This window comes from Macaca mulatta, chromosome 12, assembly GCF_049350105.2.
Source record: "Macaca mulatta isolate MMU2019108-1 chromosome 12, T2T-MMU8v2.0, whole genome shotgun sequence".
In the NCBI taxonomy this organism is placed as follows: Eukaryota; Metazoa; Chordata; class Mammalia; order Primates; family Cercopithecidae; genus Macaca; species Macaca mulatta.
This window is the reverse complement of record NC_133417.1, coordinates 77,811,477-77,825,699: the sequence shown is the minus strand read 5'-3', so window position 1 is coordinate 77,825,699 and position 14,223 is coordinate 77,811,477. Positions and strand designations below refer to the sequence as shown.

General features: G+C 41.8%; 1 protein-coding gene across 4 annotated transcripts in view; it reads right to left on the bottom strand.

Moving 5' to 3' along the window:
- Positions 1-14,223, bottom strand: part of RAPGEF4 (Rap guanine nucleotide exchange factor 4) — a 308,971-nt gene that overhangs the window by 124,837 nt on the left and 169,911 nt on the right. For 2 of the 4 annotated variants that reach the window (XM_015110377.3, XM_015110379.3), the window contains 2 exons: positions 9,678-9,750; positions 5,257-5,276 (listed from right to left, as the gene is read on the bottom strand). In XM_015110377.3, the coding sequence (XP_014965863.1) occupies positions 5,257-5,276; positions 9,678-9,750 (93 nt within the window). The remainder of the gene's footprint in view (positions 1-5,256; positions 5,277-9,677; positions 9,751-14,223) is intronic. The other 2 variants (XM_077957208.1, XM_077957209.1) reach the window with 1 other exon arrangement.

Below are 14,223 nucleotides of genomic sequence, written 5' to 3'. Positions count from 1 at the left end.
CTTTTCTTCTTTTTTGTTTTTAGAGACTAGGTCTCACTCTGTCAGCCAGGCTGGAGTGCAGTGGTGCAATTCTAGCTCACTGCAGCCTCAACTCCTGGGCTTAAGTCATCCTTTTGCCTCAGCCTCTCAAGCTGGGATTACTGGTGTGAGCCATCAATTATCTGAATTTTTAATATTTTAAGTTTGTATGAGGATACACAATTTCTTATTTCTTTACCTGGCCCAGAATTTCATTGTCATAGCCAGTCTGTAGTGATAAAATGTTGTCATATAATAGGTGGAAAATATTCTAATTTGTTCTCTCTAACCTTAAAAAAGAGCAACAATAAAGAGAAATAAATGTTATTATATTCCCTAAAAATTCCCCAAATTCCTAACCTTTTGACCCTTGCAGTCAAAAGGTTGTTGTTATTCTACTGCCCTTCCCTTAATGAGGATTTCCACAAACTGTGAAAGTTATTTCCTTACTAGTTGCCATTTGAAACCTTACATCTTTATAATAATTTCTAAAACTTATTATTCATATAAATGACCCATAGTTTTTAAAGTTTAAGAAACTCCTGCTTTAAGTAATCTTTAAGATGAGACTTGCCAAGTGGTTTGAGATGATCTCCAGACTGGGTCATTACTAATTACTAGCACGAATTCTTCTAGCATTTGGGGAACAATTTTGAGCTCCATGTTGATAGTCATTTATAGTGAGAAAGCATTCTTCAGTATTTAGCAAAAAGCTTATTAACCATACTATCAATACTGTAACTGCCTAAAAAATGAGGACCTCGGGCTGGGCGCGGTAGCTCACGCCTGTAATCCCAGCACTTTGAGAGGCTGAGTCGGCAGATCACGAGGTCAAGAGATGGCGACCATCCTGGCCAACATGGTGAAACCCTGTCTCTACTAAAAATACAAAAATTAGCTGGGTATGGTGGCGCGCACCTGTAGTCCCAGCTACTCAGGAGGCTGAGGCAGGAGAGTCACTTGAACCCAGGAGGCAGAGGTTGCAGTGAGCCAAGATCATACCATTGCACTCCAGCCTGGCGATAGATTGAGACTCAGTCTCAAAAAACAAAACAAAACAAAAACACACATATACACACACACAAAATGAGGACCCCAGATGATCCTCTGGGAAACAAGATGTTTATAAATCAGGAAATGAGATTATGTTGTAATATCTCTGTGAGTCTACTTCTCTGGCTCCTTCCACAATGAAGTAAAGTATTACCTTCTAAAACTAGGAAACCCCATAGCAGTTGCCCTTTCAGAAGTATGGAGTACAATAAGCAACAAAATCTGCATAAGTAGCCAAAAATTAAAGACAGGGTCATTATTTCAAAGGGCAACCATAATATTCAGCATTCAGCATTCAAGCTTTCTTATCACTGTGATTTTTAACTTCAGTGTTAAACATGATCAGTCAAGTATAGCACATATAAAAGACAGAAACAAATACAACTTTAATAGATCAAAGAGAATTCCTTTAACAATCACAACCCTATCAAAATAATCAACTGGTTTTATTGGCTCCATAGTTTTCCTTCCTTCCTTCCTTCTTTCCTCCTTCCTGCCTTCCTGCCTGCCTTCCCTGCTTCCCTCCCTCCCTCCCTCCTTTCTTTCCCTTCCTTCCTTCCTCCCTTCCCTCCCTGTGTCCCCCCACCCCTCCCCCTCCTTCCTTCCTTCCCTCCCTCCCTCCTTTCTCTCCCTTCCCCTCCCCTTCCTCTTTCCTTCCTTCCTTTCTTCCTTTCCTTCCTTCCTTCCTTCCCTTCCCTCCTTCCTTCCTTCCTTCCTTCCTTCCTTCCTTCCTTCCTTCCTTCCTTTCTTCCTTCCTTCCTTCCTTCCTTCCTTCTCTCTTTCTCTCTTTCTGTTTCTTTCTTCTCACTCTGTTGCCCAGGATAGAGTGTAGTGATACATTTATGGCTCAGTGTAGCCTCAACTTCCCAGGCTCAACTGATCCTCCTAGGACTACAGGTGTGCACCACCACATTCAGCATGTGTGTGTGTGTGTGTGTGTGTGTGCAGATAGAGTCTCACTATGTGTCCTGGCTGCATAGTTGTTTTTCTAACATTTTTCTTGATATTTTATAGGTTCCAGGGTCCTGTGTCATCTAACATTAAATGTCTTTATCAATTACAATGAATAGTAGACAAAACAATCCAGCAAGTAGCTGCCCATCCATTTGTTTCTACAAAGGTGCAATATATGAAAAGGAATTTACTTTTGTGCAAGGTAAGCCTGAGTCTGAGAAGAAAATGTAGCTGGCAAGGCAGCCACGAACACTTGTTGATGTGTGCATATTTGATTAAAAGTTAAACACGGTGGCTGGGCGCAGTGGCTAACGCCTGTAATCCCAGGACTTTGGGAGGCCAAGGCGGGCGGATCACGAGGTTAGGAGATCAAGACCATCCTGGCTAACATGGTGAAACCCCGTCTCTACTAAAAATACAAAAAATTAGCCGGGCGTGGTGGTGGGCGCCTGTAGTCCCAGCTAGTTGGGAGGCTGAGACAGGAGAATGGCGTGAACCCGAGAGGCGGAGCTTGCAGTGAGCCGAGATTGTGCCACTGCACTCCAGCCTGGGCAACAGAGAGAGACTCTGTCTCAAAACAAAACAAAACAAAAAACAGTTAAACATGGTGATTAACAAAATGATGAGGAGAAGCTGGAAAGGAGAATTTTTTTTTCTACAAATAATCTGTTTGGACACTGAAACAATAGTCTAAGTGCTTTTATTTCTGTCCACAGGCATATTATTGTTGTTTTGAAATATAAGCGGAATATAATATTGCCCAAAATGTAGTTAAAGAAGCTAAAGCATAAAAGAAATCATCATAACACAACTTGTCTCCTCCAAAAGAAACATTTTCAATTAACACCGCTTTAAGACTCTCAGGCTCCTTTTTATCTTTCTAGCGCTTCACTCTGCTCATGAGCGTCTTTCATTTCATTTGCTGTACTTTGACTGATGGCATTGGAGAGCTTTCCTAATAACACATGGTGATGATCCATCTACTCTACTTGCTAATAGAGAATTAAAGTGTGCTTCTCTGTTTGCTAGAGAATGTGACCTACAATAGCCTGGACAAATACAAATAAGCGTATACTACACTAGTATTAGGGAGATGGCCTGGCCAGTTCCCCAAATCTTTCAGAACAACATGCTAACCGTTCATTGTATCTGACAAGCTCATTGTTCTGCAAACTTTAAATTCCTATTTTGTCACAAAGTGAGCTACATGATGACAGCTGTTAGACCCTCTGCTTAGAGCCCTGTGCCTGTTGTTCCACTGCAGGGAGAGCCTGCCTAAAGGTCACTGGGTGCCCAAGAGCAACGGCGCTTCCTTTTGAAGCCTAGAACATTTCAGCCCTCCCAGGGCTGGGACGTTCTGTGTGAGCTCCCCACATCACTGATAGTCTCTTGATGAGGAAGCACAAGGCCTTTCTGTCTTCTTTATTTGGCAAATGATTTGTGTATTATTTGTTGTAGGATGGATAATTTGGGACATCCATGTCCAAAATGCTGGCAAGATCAGTTTGTTGCTTTAGAACCTTTATGAGCCTGATTATCTAGAGCCTGACTCAACATACAAAGATATTTTTTATGACTAAATATCAATGGCAAGGTTCACTGAAGAAGGGGCAGCCATAAAAGGCAAAAGGACAGTTACTTTATTAAAGGGTAGGACATTTTTCAGAGGTGAAGAGTAGCTAGAAAATGATACAAGACTTGAGAAAATACTAACCACAATAATAGTCCCAACCTTTACTGAGCCTACCTACTCTACTTGTCTGTGCCTTCTCCACAGATTATCTCATTCAATATTCACAATTTCCTTTTAAGGTAACATCCACATTTTAAAGAGGAGATGAGGATGTTTAGACAAACCAAGTAGCTTGGGCAAGACCACACAGTTAGGAGCTGAAATCCTTCGCTGGACCAAACGAAGTAAATTTTGGTGTGACATTTGAAGTGACACTGCTAGGTCTTAAACCCAAGTTTGGCCAGGTGTGGTGGCTCATGCCTGTAATCCCAGCACTTTGGGAGGCTGATGGATCACTTGAGGTCGGGAGCTGAAGACCAGCCTGGCCAACATGGTGAAACCCCATCTCTACTAAAACTACAAAATCGGCTGGGTGTGGTGGCGCATGCCTGTAATCCTAGCTATTCGGGAGGCTGAAGCAGGAGAATCACTTGAATCCAGGAGGCAGATGTTGCAGTGAGCTGAGATTGCACCTCTGCACTCCAGCCTGGGCGGCAGAGTGAGACTCCATCACAAAAAAACAAAAAGCAAAAAACAACCCCCGCCCCCCAAGTTTGTAGTGCTATAGCAGTGGGCTAGAATTCCCAACCAGTCCTTTTAAAACCAACACTATGAAAAGGAGGAGGAGCTAAAGAAAGCCAGAGCCTGATATCTGAGAAGAGATATGGAAATAATCTAAATTGAATTCAGAGAGTATATCTTCCCACAGACACAGGACTGAACGCAGAGAAAGGCAAGGGTGACAATCCTGTAACATTGCCACTTGGGTACAGCAAAGGATACAATTATAAGGTGACACATCTGAAAGCCAACCAAGCACTGCTTCCAATCAATCACTGCATACTCCTATCATTAACCCTTCCATGTTGTTGTCTAAATTTAGATGTCAGTTAATAGAATGAATATTATTATTATTTGCATGCAAAAGTATGCCACTAAACCATGACCACTCTTGGAATGCTTGCTATTTCTTCATGAAATCTTTGTCCTAAACCTTCTACTCTTTTACAGAAAGAATACAGTTTTACAGAAACAATTATAGCAATTAATTATTTTCAGTTTCCAAAAAGAAATGTTAACACTAGTGCACTTGGATATAATTAGACAAATTCATCAACTGACCCTGAATTTCATCGTTTGTATTCCTGCTAAGGAAAAACAACTAGTTTTCTATATGCTATTAGGCTAATGATTTGTTTGACTGCCATGTATGCATCATGGGAAAAAGAAAACACTTAGTAACTGTAGCATTTGCCCCCTAGAATAACCTTTCTTCAGACTGGTTAAAATCAGGGACATGTGACGACCATGTCAGAGCAATCAACCTTCTGCCCTTTCTATTTCAAAGTGACTTGCCAAAGATGCCAGAATGAGATTAGAAAAATATTTATTGCTCTGTTGAATGTGGGTCAAGAGCTCTCTTTGCTGGTAGGGTTACCATGAATATTTTTTACCTTTTAACAATTTTTAGAAGATAGGCACAGAGAGTAGCTACTCACGTTCTCCTTGTCAGGAATCCCTAAAAGAGGAAAAAGAGACAGAGAGAGGCCATGAATTGTATAATCAACCAGTAAAGTGGAATTGAAATTTTGCTGAACCAAACCAAGTAAAATTTCAGTGTTTTCAATTTGCATTTCCATGAAAACTTATATAATGCTGCTTAGAAATATAAAAACTTACATAATGCTGCTTAAATAAATCAGTGAATCAGGAGCAGGGCCATGTGCCCAGACACCAAAATCCAGGCTTATTTTGCTTCTACCATATGCTTTACTTTCACAGAGGTAAACACCCATCACGGATTCATTCTCACCATGAAAGCAACTAATTCCACTGATTTCGGCACCAGAACACTTGGAATTTTGGATAGGCACATCAACTCCTAAGTTTCACATGCTGTGATTTTACTTTGCAAACCACCCCACTCGGCTCTAGTGATTTGAAGCTGGGACAAGTAGCACATGAAAGACATTGGAAAACAACTTCCATTGTGAGCAAAGCAAACTCCTGCCATCTCCAAGTCAAGTCTGAGCATGGCAGAGGCTGTTTCCAGGGGTATCTCAGTGTTCTTAGCTAGAAGCTAATGACTCGTCCATTTGCTCATTTGTCATTGATTTACAAACATTTCATGAGTATCTACTACAGGCAGTCCTATTCCTTTTCACCTCCTTCAGGCTTCTCCCCTGACTGACATGGTAAGGGTGGCCACACTGGGAGGTTCACTGCCCCAGCAGAGCTTAATGCCTCCAGTACAGCAGGCACAAGTGACCTTATATAAAGGAGACAGAAGCATAGGTCATTTTTACAGGTGGCTTGCACCTATCTTCAAACTAGTAGAGAGTATGAGGTGGTTTGCAACAAAAAAAATACAGTAAATCCAAATTCTGAGTAAACAGGACATTTTGTTTTTACACAAGGGGCTACACAGGATTTACAGCATCAGCACTAAAAGAACTGAGTGCCGGCTGGATGCAGTGGCTCACCCCTGTAGTCCCAGCACTTTGGGAGGCTGAAGCAGGTGGATCTCTTGAGCCCAGAAGCTCAAGAGCAGCCTGGCCAACATGGCAAAACCCGTCTCTACAAGAAATTAGCTAGGCATGGCGGTGCTTGCCTGTAGCTACTTGGGAGTTCTAAGGTGGGAGGACTGCCTGAACAAGGGAGGTTAAGGCTATAGTGAGCAAAGATCATGCCACTGAACTCCAGCCTGGGTGACAGAGTGAGACCCTGACTCAAAAAAAAAACAAAACAAAGACAAAAACGAAAAAAAAAAAAAAACCTGAGCGCTCATCCTAGTAGGCAGTAGTACAGAATGCAGGAGGGGTGAAGATGAAAGAGACTTTGGAAACATTCTCTAATTGAAGCTTTGATCCACACCTGGGACCGCACAAGACATAAAAATGCAGTCAGGAAAGAAGCAGAGAAGAACTATTCTCTGAAATAGAGAGTATTAATAGGCTCGCTATCACTTCCCAGCTCTGTCAGAAAGAGGAAGGATGGCCTCAGGTCGGCACTCTGAAACTCATCCCGAATCATCCATTCATCCATCCACCCATCCATCATCCATCTGAAAGAACTAGGGTTGATTGTATGAGGTTATAACAGAAGCTTACTTTCTAGCAGGTTCAATAAGATAAATACACAGTTGCACAAATCACCATATATGAATAACTGGACATTAGAGTATCTGTAGAGAAATGACACTGAAAAGGTGATTTGAGGCCACGCAGGAACTTGACAGTTGGGTTAAGACATTAATAGTCTTGGAATTTCATCTTCCATGGCAGGCAACGGACGATCACTGAAAGGTTTCAAGGAGCAGAGTGATATGATCAGGAGAAAGGAGGGAAGGAGACTGTCCAACATTAAAATTTGACGTTTAAGACATAAACACCAGATGGCATGGTCCTTGACTGAAGTCCAGTTCGAGCAATCAGCAATAAAGACATTCGGTTGGGAACATTTGAATATGGATTGGGTGGTGGAAAATCATGCCAGTTCTTAGGTGTAATTGTGGTGTTCTGGTTATACATGAAAAAGTCCTTATTTTCAAAAATGCCTGGTGATGAATTTGGAGTGGCATGTATATGTGATTGTGATTAGGAGAATATGGCAAAAATAATATTAAAATGCATATTAATTTACTACTAAGAAATATATTGAAGTACTAAAATATTGACATCAGTTAAATGAAGTGATGAAAATAAGGGTGTTAACTGTACCATTCTCTCCACTTTCTGTATGTTTGAAATTCTTCATAATAAAAAGTAAAAAATGGCTTGGGGAAATCAGGCCTAGGCTAGACCAAGGGGTCATCTCTGCCCTAAACTCCAAAGAGATGAGGCCAGAGGCCAAGTGGCTGCAGAGGGAACTGAAAGGAAGACAGTGAACATGCAAAGGAAGGGGCCAGGCCCGGGCAAACCTCTGGCCTCAGAGGGTGATGGCGAGAGAAAGGAGGAGTCCAAAATGGCTGAAGTTTGGAGCCCAGCACAAGAGGGGAACAATGGAGTTGTCAGAAACCCGCCTCTCCAGAGGAGGGACTGGTTTTTTGGGAATCAGAATCTGTTCCCTTATCAACACTTTGAGCTTGAGGGGCCAGCAGGACATCCAGGTAGAAAGAGAACCTGAGGTCACCTGGAAAGTTAGGCTGCCCCTGGAAGGATCAAACAGAGGTGTTGGTTTGGGAAGTGTTTGTATCAGTTGTAGGAAAGGATGCCATGGAAGAGGGGAAAGTGAGTATGCAGAAGGAAAGAGAAAAGAAGCCATGGCTAAACTCTTCAGTGAGGGGAGGGGAAGAAGTACCTACAGAGGAGACCAAAATGTGAGTGGCCAGAGAGGGAGGAGGAAGCCAGGATAACACAGCGGCACCCTGGGAGCCAAGGTGGAATGGAGTCTGGACGTGGGCAACGGGAACCATCGGGTCTGGTTATTGGTTGGTCACTGGTAACTTTAGAGTGGTTTATTCAAGAAGTATGGGGCAAAAGCCAGACTTTGAGGGGTTGAAGAGTGACTGGAGGTGAGGAAATAATAGCCAGTGCCATTTGGGAGCTTTTTACATGCCTGGCACCCTTTGAAACACTTAACATATTTTGATTCACTTGATCTTCACAACAATCCTCTGAGGAAACCGAGGCACAGAGAGACTGAGTGCCTTGCCGGACATCAGCTAGGAGACAGCACTGCTGGGATTGCAACTCAGGTGCTTTAATTAGCCAGCCATCCCTGGCTCAGTCAGGAGAGAAAGAAAGCACGAACAAGAGAGGAAAGGAAGGACACGCCTTTCCCTCCCACCCTCCTCCTCTGCAGGAAAGCAGAAGGCAAATGGGGAGACAGAGCAGAGGCTGCATAGAAATAGTGAAACGAGGGGAGGAGAAGGAAGATGCTCACTGGGGATCGCGGTCAAGCACAGAGAAAGATCTCTTGCAGTGAGTGACGAGTCAGTGAGGGAGGGTGGGAATTCTAGGATACAGGAAGAGGAACTGAAGGGTGACTGGCTGTGGCTCTGAAGATGCAGGGCCTACCTGCTACATCACTGGGTCTGCTGGCTGAAGCACTATAGCTCCAAAGACTCCAGGACCTGGAATCTTGTTCTATGTATACACACAAGAGCTTCATAAGGAGACTCATAGATGCAATAGTAACGAGCGCTAACCATGTTTCCGACACGCATGAACAGATCACAAGACTCCGGGGACATATGGGTTTCTGTGAGCCTAGTGGGGACCCACAAAACAAGAAAACCACAGAGAAAAACTTCCTTTTTTCACTGACCAGCCAGAGACTGGTCTCTAATAAAAGGCCTGGATATTTTAAATTAAAAATATTTAATATGTACAACACACTGTTTTGATATACATATACCTAGTGAAATGATTACTACAGTTAAGCAAATTAACCTGTCACCTTCCATAGTCACTTTGTGTGTGGTGGGGGGGGGCGGGTAAGGGCATCTAAAGTTCACAAAGGCTTGGGATTGGAAGTGGCCATGATTTAGAAGATTAAATATATGACTCACCCCATTTCTCTTCATCAATAGAGTAAAAAAAAAAAGCAAGAGGTGGGGCTCTCAGGTATCCAGAAGGGACTGAGACAAATACAGTTCGTGCATCCCTTCTTTAAAAGGGCACAGAAACAACACTGGATTTCACTATAAGATGAAGATATTTTGGGAAAGTATTCTATGCATGCTGAAGTTCCAGCTGGCACCAGAGCATACCGCTCTCTATCAGCTAAGACCGCAGAATAATACTATATTAACCATTTCTTTAAAAATATCTCCAGTGTGAGCTGGCAGGTTTGTTTATCCACAAAAGAGTCTGGAGACTTACTCTCACAAGCTGGTGTAGGACATATTTTTTGTCACATGAAAACACACACCACACGACAAATTTTTAGATACAAAATGTTCACATTTTCCACTTACTGTCATTGTTAGAGCCCGTTTCCATAACACCATAAGGAGGAGCCAGAAGTCCTGCCATATACTGTCGATATTTCTGAAAGACAAGATTGTAAACTCAACACACAGATATTTACTTGCTTTGAGCATTCATTTATTTACATGCTAAAAAGCAGAAATGCTGGGTGTCAGGAAGCATCTGAGCCTTGTATTTATAGAGCCATGAAACGTGTTCTCCGGGGTCTCTGGTCTGAAATAAAGATGTTGTGTTCTAAACAGGTCTTCCTGAATAAGACTGAATGTGCCTGGGGGCAGGGGTTCTATCTCCGCCAGTTCATTTATATATTTGTGGCTGCCTGAATTGTGTGGGATATTTAACACCCCCTGTACCCCTCCCCAGCCCCACAAACACAAGCTCAGCTTTTTGTAGAGGGAAAAGGCACTTGAGCTTTATAGATGCATATACAAATAAATGTGCTGCCTACTTAATAGGTGAATGGCACTGAATCAGCTTCTTTCAAAGCCAAAAGAAATGCATCTTGAGGAAAATGTCTTTTTTGAAAGAAGCTGATGCGCTTCCATTTACCTACTTCCTTTTACATCGTACACCTGCCTGTTTATGTGACCTGCAAAGAACTTTTGGTATGTGTCAAATAAAATAGTTTAGCTTAATTTAGAACTATTTGGATTCCCCTGAATTGTATCTGCCTGACTTTTGGTCCAGGCTTGCTCTAAAACCTGGCACTTAGCATAAGGTATTAGCCCCAGGAGTCTGTGCTGTTTGGGAGGGATAAGGCTTGGTGAGAATAAAGCCATCTAGAGCATCCAACTAGAGAGGAGTGACATTTATAAAGAATGGAAAATGAATATTAGCCGCCCTCTCTTCTCAGGTCATAAATACAGTCTCCTCCCCTTTCAGAATGGAAGCTGGGCAATTTTATTTATTGCATAGTGTCATGTATATTTATGGTTTATAATTGCGATGACACATACATGTTAAAGAGTATCAAAAGAATCAACACTCCATAGTGTGCTTGTGGGTTGCATGAACGTCAGCAGAAAAGACTTCATCTGTAGCAATGGGCAGCTGGCAGCACGCAGTATTGGGGCAACCATCTGGCCCATTTGGTAGATTTGAATGGCGTTTGTAATGTGACATTGATGCTTTCTCAAAAGAGCCTTCTTCTAGTCAAGATGTAACTAGCTTTTTAAAAATTCTTTTTTTCTTCTCATTCTGAGGCAACTATACCAACACCTGCATGCAACCATTAAAACCAAGATTTCCTCAGCCTCTGAGCTAAGTGATCACTCAGACATACCCACAGGACCAATATATCACCCTGCACTCCTGATACTTCCTTTGATAATTTCCTAATTCTCATTCTCTTCTTTCTTATGACACCATCTACTCTTCTTCTTCATGAGAGAGCATTCATTAAGCAGCACATTTCTGGGCATTGTATTATTCTGGACTGTAAATAAAACAGGCCCAGAGAGAGCAGATGAGGACTGGTTATGTTGTAAGGTTTTGTGACCCCTGATTACCATTAGCAACTCCCTAAGAGGCTCCTAAAAGAAATATTTCCTGTTAAATTGAAGGGGCCATTTCATTTTGCTTAGAAGCATTGTCTTGGATGTGATAGGGGTTCTTTGTCTCAGGCACCTTAACGTCAGTCCCCATGAGCTCCCGGGAAGCACCTTCCTAATCCCTGAATGAATGAGACTTCACCTTCCTTCAAGCCCCATAGCACCTGGTCTGTTGCTGTCTTGTGGAGCACATCATCAGGGTCGCTGCTAGTGGGAACGGAAACTAGAGCAGCCCTGTGGGCAGGAGTGTGTGTGCTGGATTTCAGGACTTGTGCATATTGAGCATCTATTGTATACAGTGTCTCAGGATGGGCTTACAGCACAGAACAAGTCTCAGGATGGGCTTACAGCACAGAACAAGTAAACAAGGTCCTGTGTACTTGTGAAATGTCTGTTTTCTTCAACACAGGGAACTATGTCTTGCACATAATACAAACTTAGTACTTATCTGTTGAATGTCTAAATTTTTCTAGAAATTTCAACAGATACAGAAATAAAATACCACATGTTCCACATTCAACTTCAATAATTATTAACTCATGACCAATACTATTTCATCTACACATTTATCCACTTACCCCTTCTAGAATTATTTTGAAGCAAATCTCAGATATCTTTTTTTTTTTTTTTTTTTGAGACAGGGTCTCACTCTGTTGCCCAGGCTGGAGTGCAGTTGAGCAATCTCGGCTCACTGCAACCTCTGCCTCCCTGGTTCAAGCAATTCTCCAGCCTCAGCCTCCAGAGTAGCTGGGACTGTACCACAGGCACATACCACCACACCTAGCTAATTTTTTTTTTTTTTTTTTTGATAAACAGGGTTTCATCATGTTGTCTAGGCTGGTGTCGAACTTCCGAGCTCAAAGCGATCCACCCGCCTCAGCCTCCCAAAGTGCTGGGATTACAAGCTTGAGCCACCATGCCCGGCCAGATATCAGATCATTTAATTCATAATTATTTCAGCAGGAATTTCTAAAAGATAAAGACTCCTTTTTCCCCCAAATAAGACCACAATACCATTATCACAGCTAAAAAAATGTAATATATCCATAATATCCAGTTGATGGTCAAACTTTCTAATTGTTTCATTCATGTCATTGCTGAATTGAATTTTTAAAAATTCATTTAATAAGACAACATGGGTTCCAGCATAACAGCTTTTGGTAGAGTGAAGATTACCAAATCAGGGTGGAAATATTTATACTTGTAAATTAAAAGTCATTCCTTAAAATTGATGGGGCACTCTTTAATAAACATTCACTAAAGTTGGGAGATTGATTCTTAAGTAGTAGCCTGCAGAATGCCCTATATTAATTAGGATAAAAACAGCTAACTAGAATAACACCTGTATCAGAAAGGGGATTTCTAAATAATTTGCATATTGCTTGATCTTTGGGCACCATTTCATCTTCCAAGCACAAATTTAAAAAGCAGTTCATAAGAGAAAATACCATATGAAAAGATGCAGAACCTCACTCATAACAGAATGGCACATAAAAACTACAGTGCAATATAATTTTTTACCTGTCAGAATTGGCAAAGTTCCAAAAAGTTTGCTAATACACTATTGGTGAGAATGAAGCAAACAGCTTACCTCATATATTGCTTATGGGAGTGTAAAATTATACAACCTCAGTGGCAGGCAATTTGGAAATATCTATGTAATTCTTTTTCTTTTCTTTTCTTTCTTTCCTTTTTCTTTCTTCTCTTTCTCTCTCTCTTTCCTTCTCTTTTCTTTCTTTCTCTTTTCCTCTCTTCTTCCATTTTCAGTGGCCAGTGACTATATCTATCAAATTTTAAAATGCATATTTCTGGCAGGGCATGGTGGCTTAGGCCTGTAATCCCAGTGACTTGGGAGGCTGAGGTAGGAGAATCACTTGAACCCAGGAGGCGGAAGTTGCAGTGAGCCGAGATCGTGCCACTGCACTCCAGCCTGGGCAACTGAGTGAAACTGTCCCCCCACCCAAAAAATGCATATTTCCTTTGACTGAGCTAGGAACCTCCCTCAGAGGGCAGATGTAGAGTCTCCTGAAACACCTGAATACATATGCAAACACATGTGCTTGTATGTAATAGTAAACCAAACAACAACAAAACAGGAAATTATCCAAATGTCCATTAGTAGAGGACACTGGGTTACTTTCTGAGATGATGATGGGTTATGTCTTGATAAACAGATGCTGTTGGAATAGTATGCAGCCATGACAAAGAATGAAGCAGCACTACTTATATACAGATATGGAATGATCTACTGCTTTTAAATTTAAAAAGCAAACTACAGGCCGGGCGCGGTGGCTCAAGCCTGTAATCCCAGCACTTTGGGAGGCCGAGGCGGGCGGATCACAAGGTCAGGAGATCGAGACCACAGTGAAACCCCGTCTCTACTAAAAATACAAAAAATTAGCCGGGCGCGGTGGCGGGCGCCTGTAGTCCCAGCTACTCAGGAGGCTGAGGCAGGAGAATGGCGGGAACCCGGGAGGCGGAGCTTGCAGTGAGCCGAGATCGCGCCACTGCACTCCAGCCTGGGCAACAGCGTGAGACTCTGTCTCAAAAAAAAAAATAAAAAAAAAAAATAAAAAAAAAAAAAATAAAAAGCAAACTACAGCATGGTGTATATACCACTTTGTGGGACTAAAAGATGTTTGTGTGTGAATATACATAAAGATCTGTAAATGTGTAGACTATCTACAAGAAAGTAGTAGCAAGGATTGTCTCTGGAAAAGAGATCTGAGTGGCTGAGGGTCAAGAAGGAGAGAGACTTAGTTTTCACTATTCATTCTTTAGAACTTTTGACTTTTATTCCATGGGACTCCAGAATGGTTAATGTTCTTCTCTATTTTACATGTATTATTAAACTCTCAAATAGATTTCAAAAGAAATGGAAGACATGATTCTACCAGTAAGACATCAAGCAAACAAACAAAACAGAAAACCATACAAACAATCAAAACAAAAAAAAAGTTTAAAGGAAGGAGTTAGAGAAAAT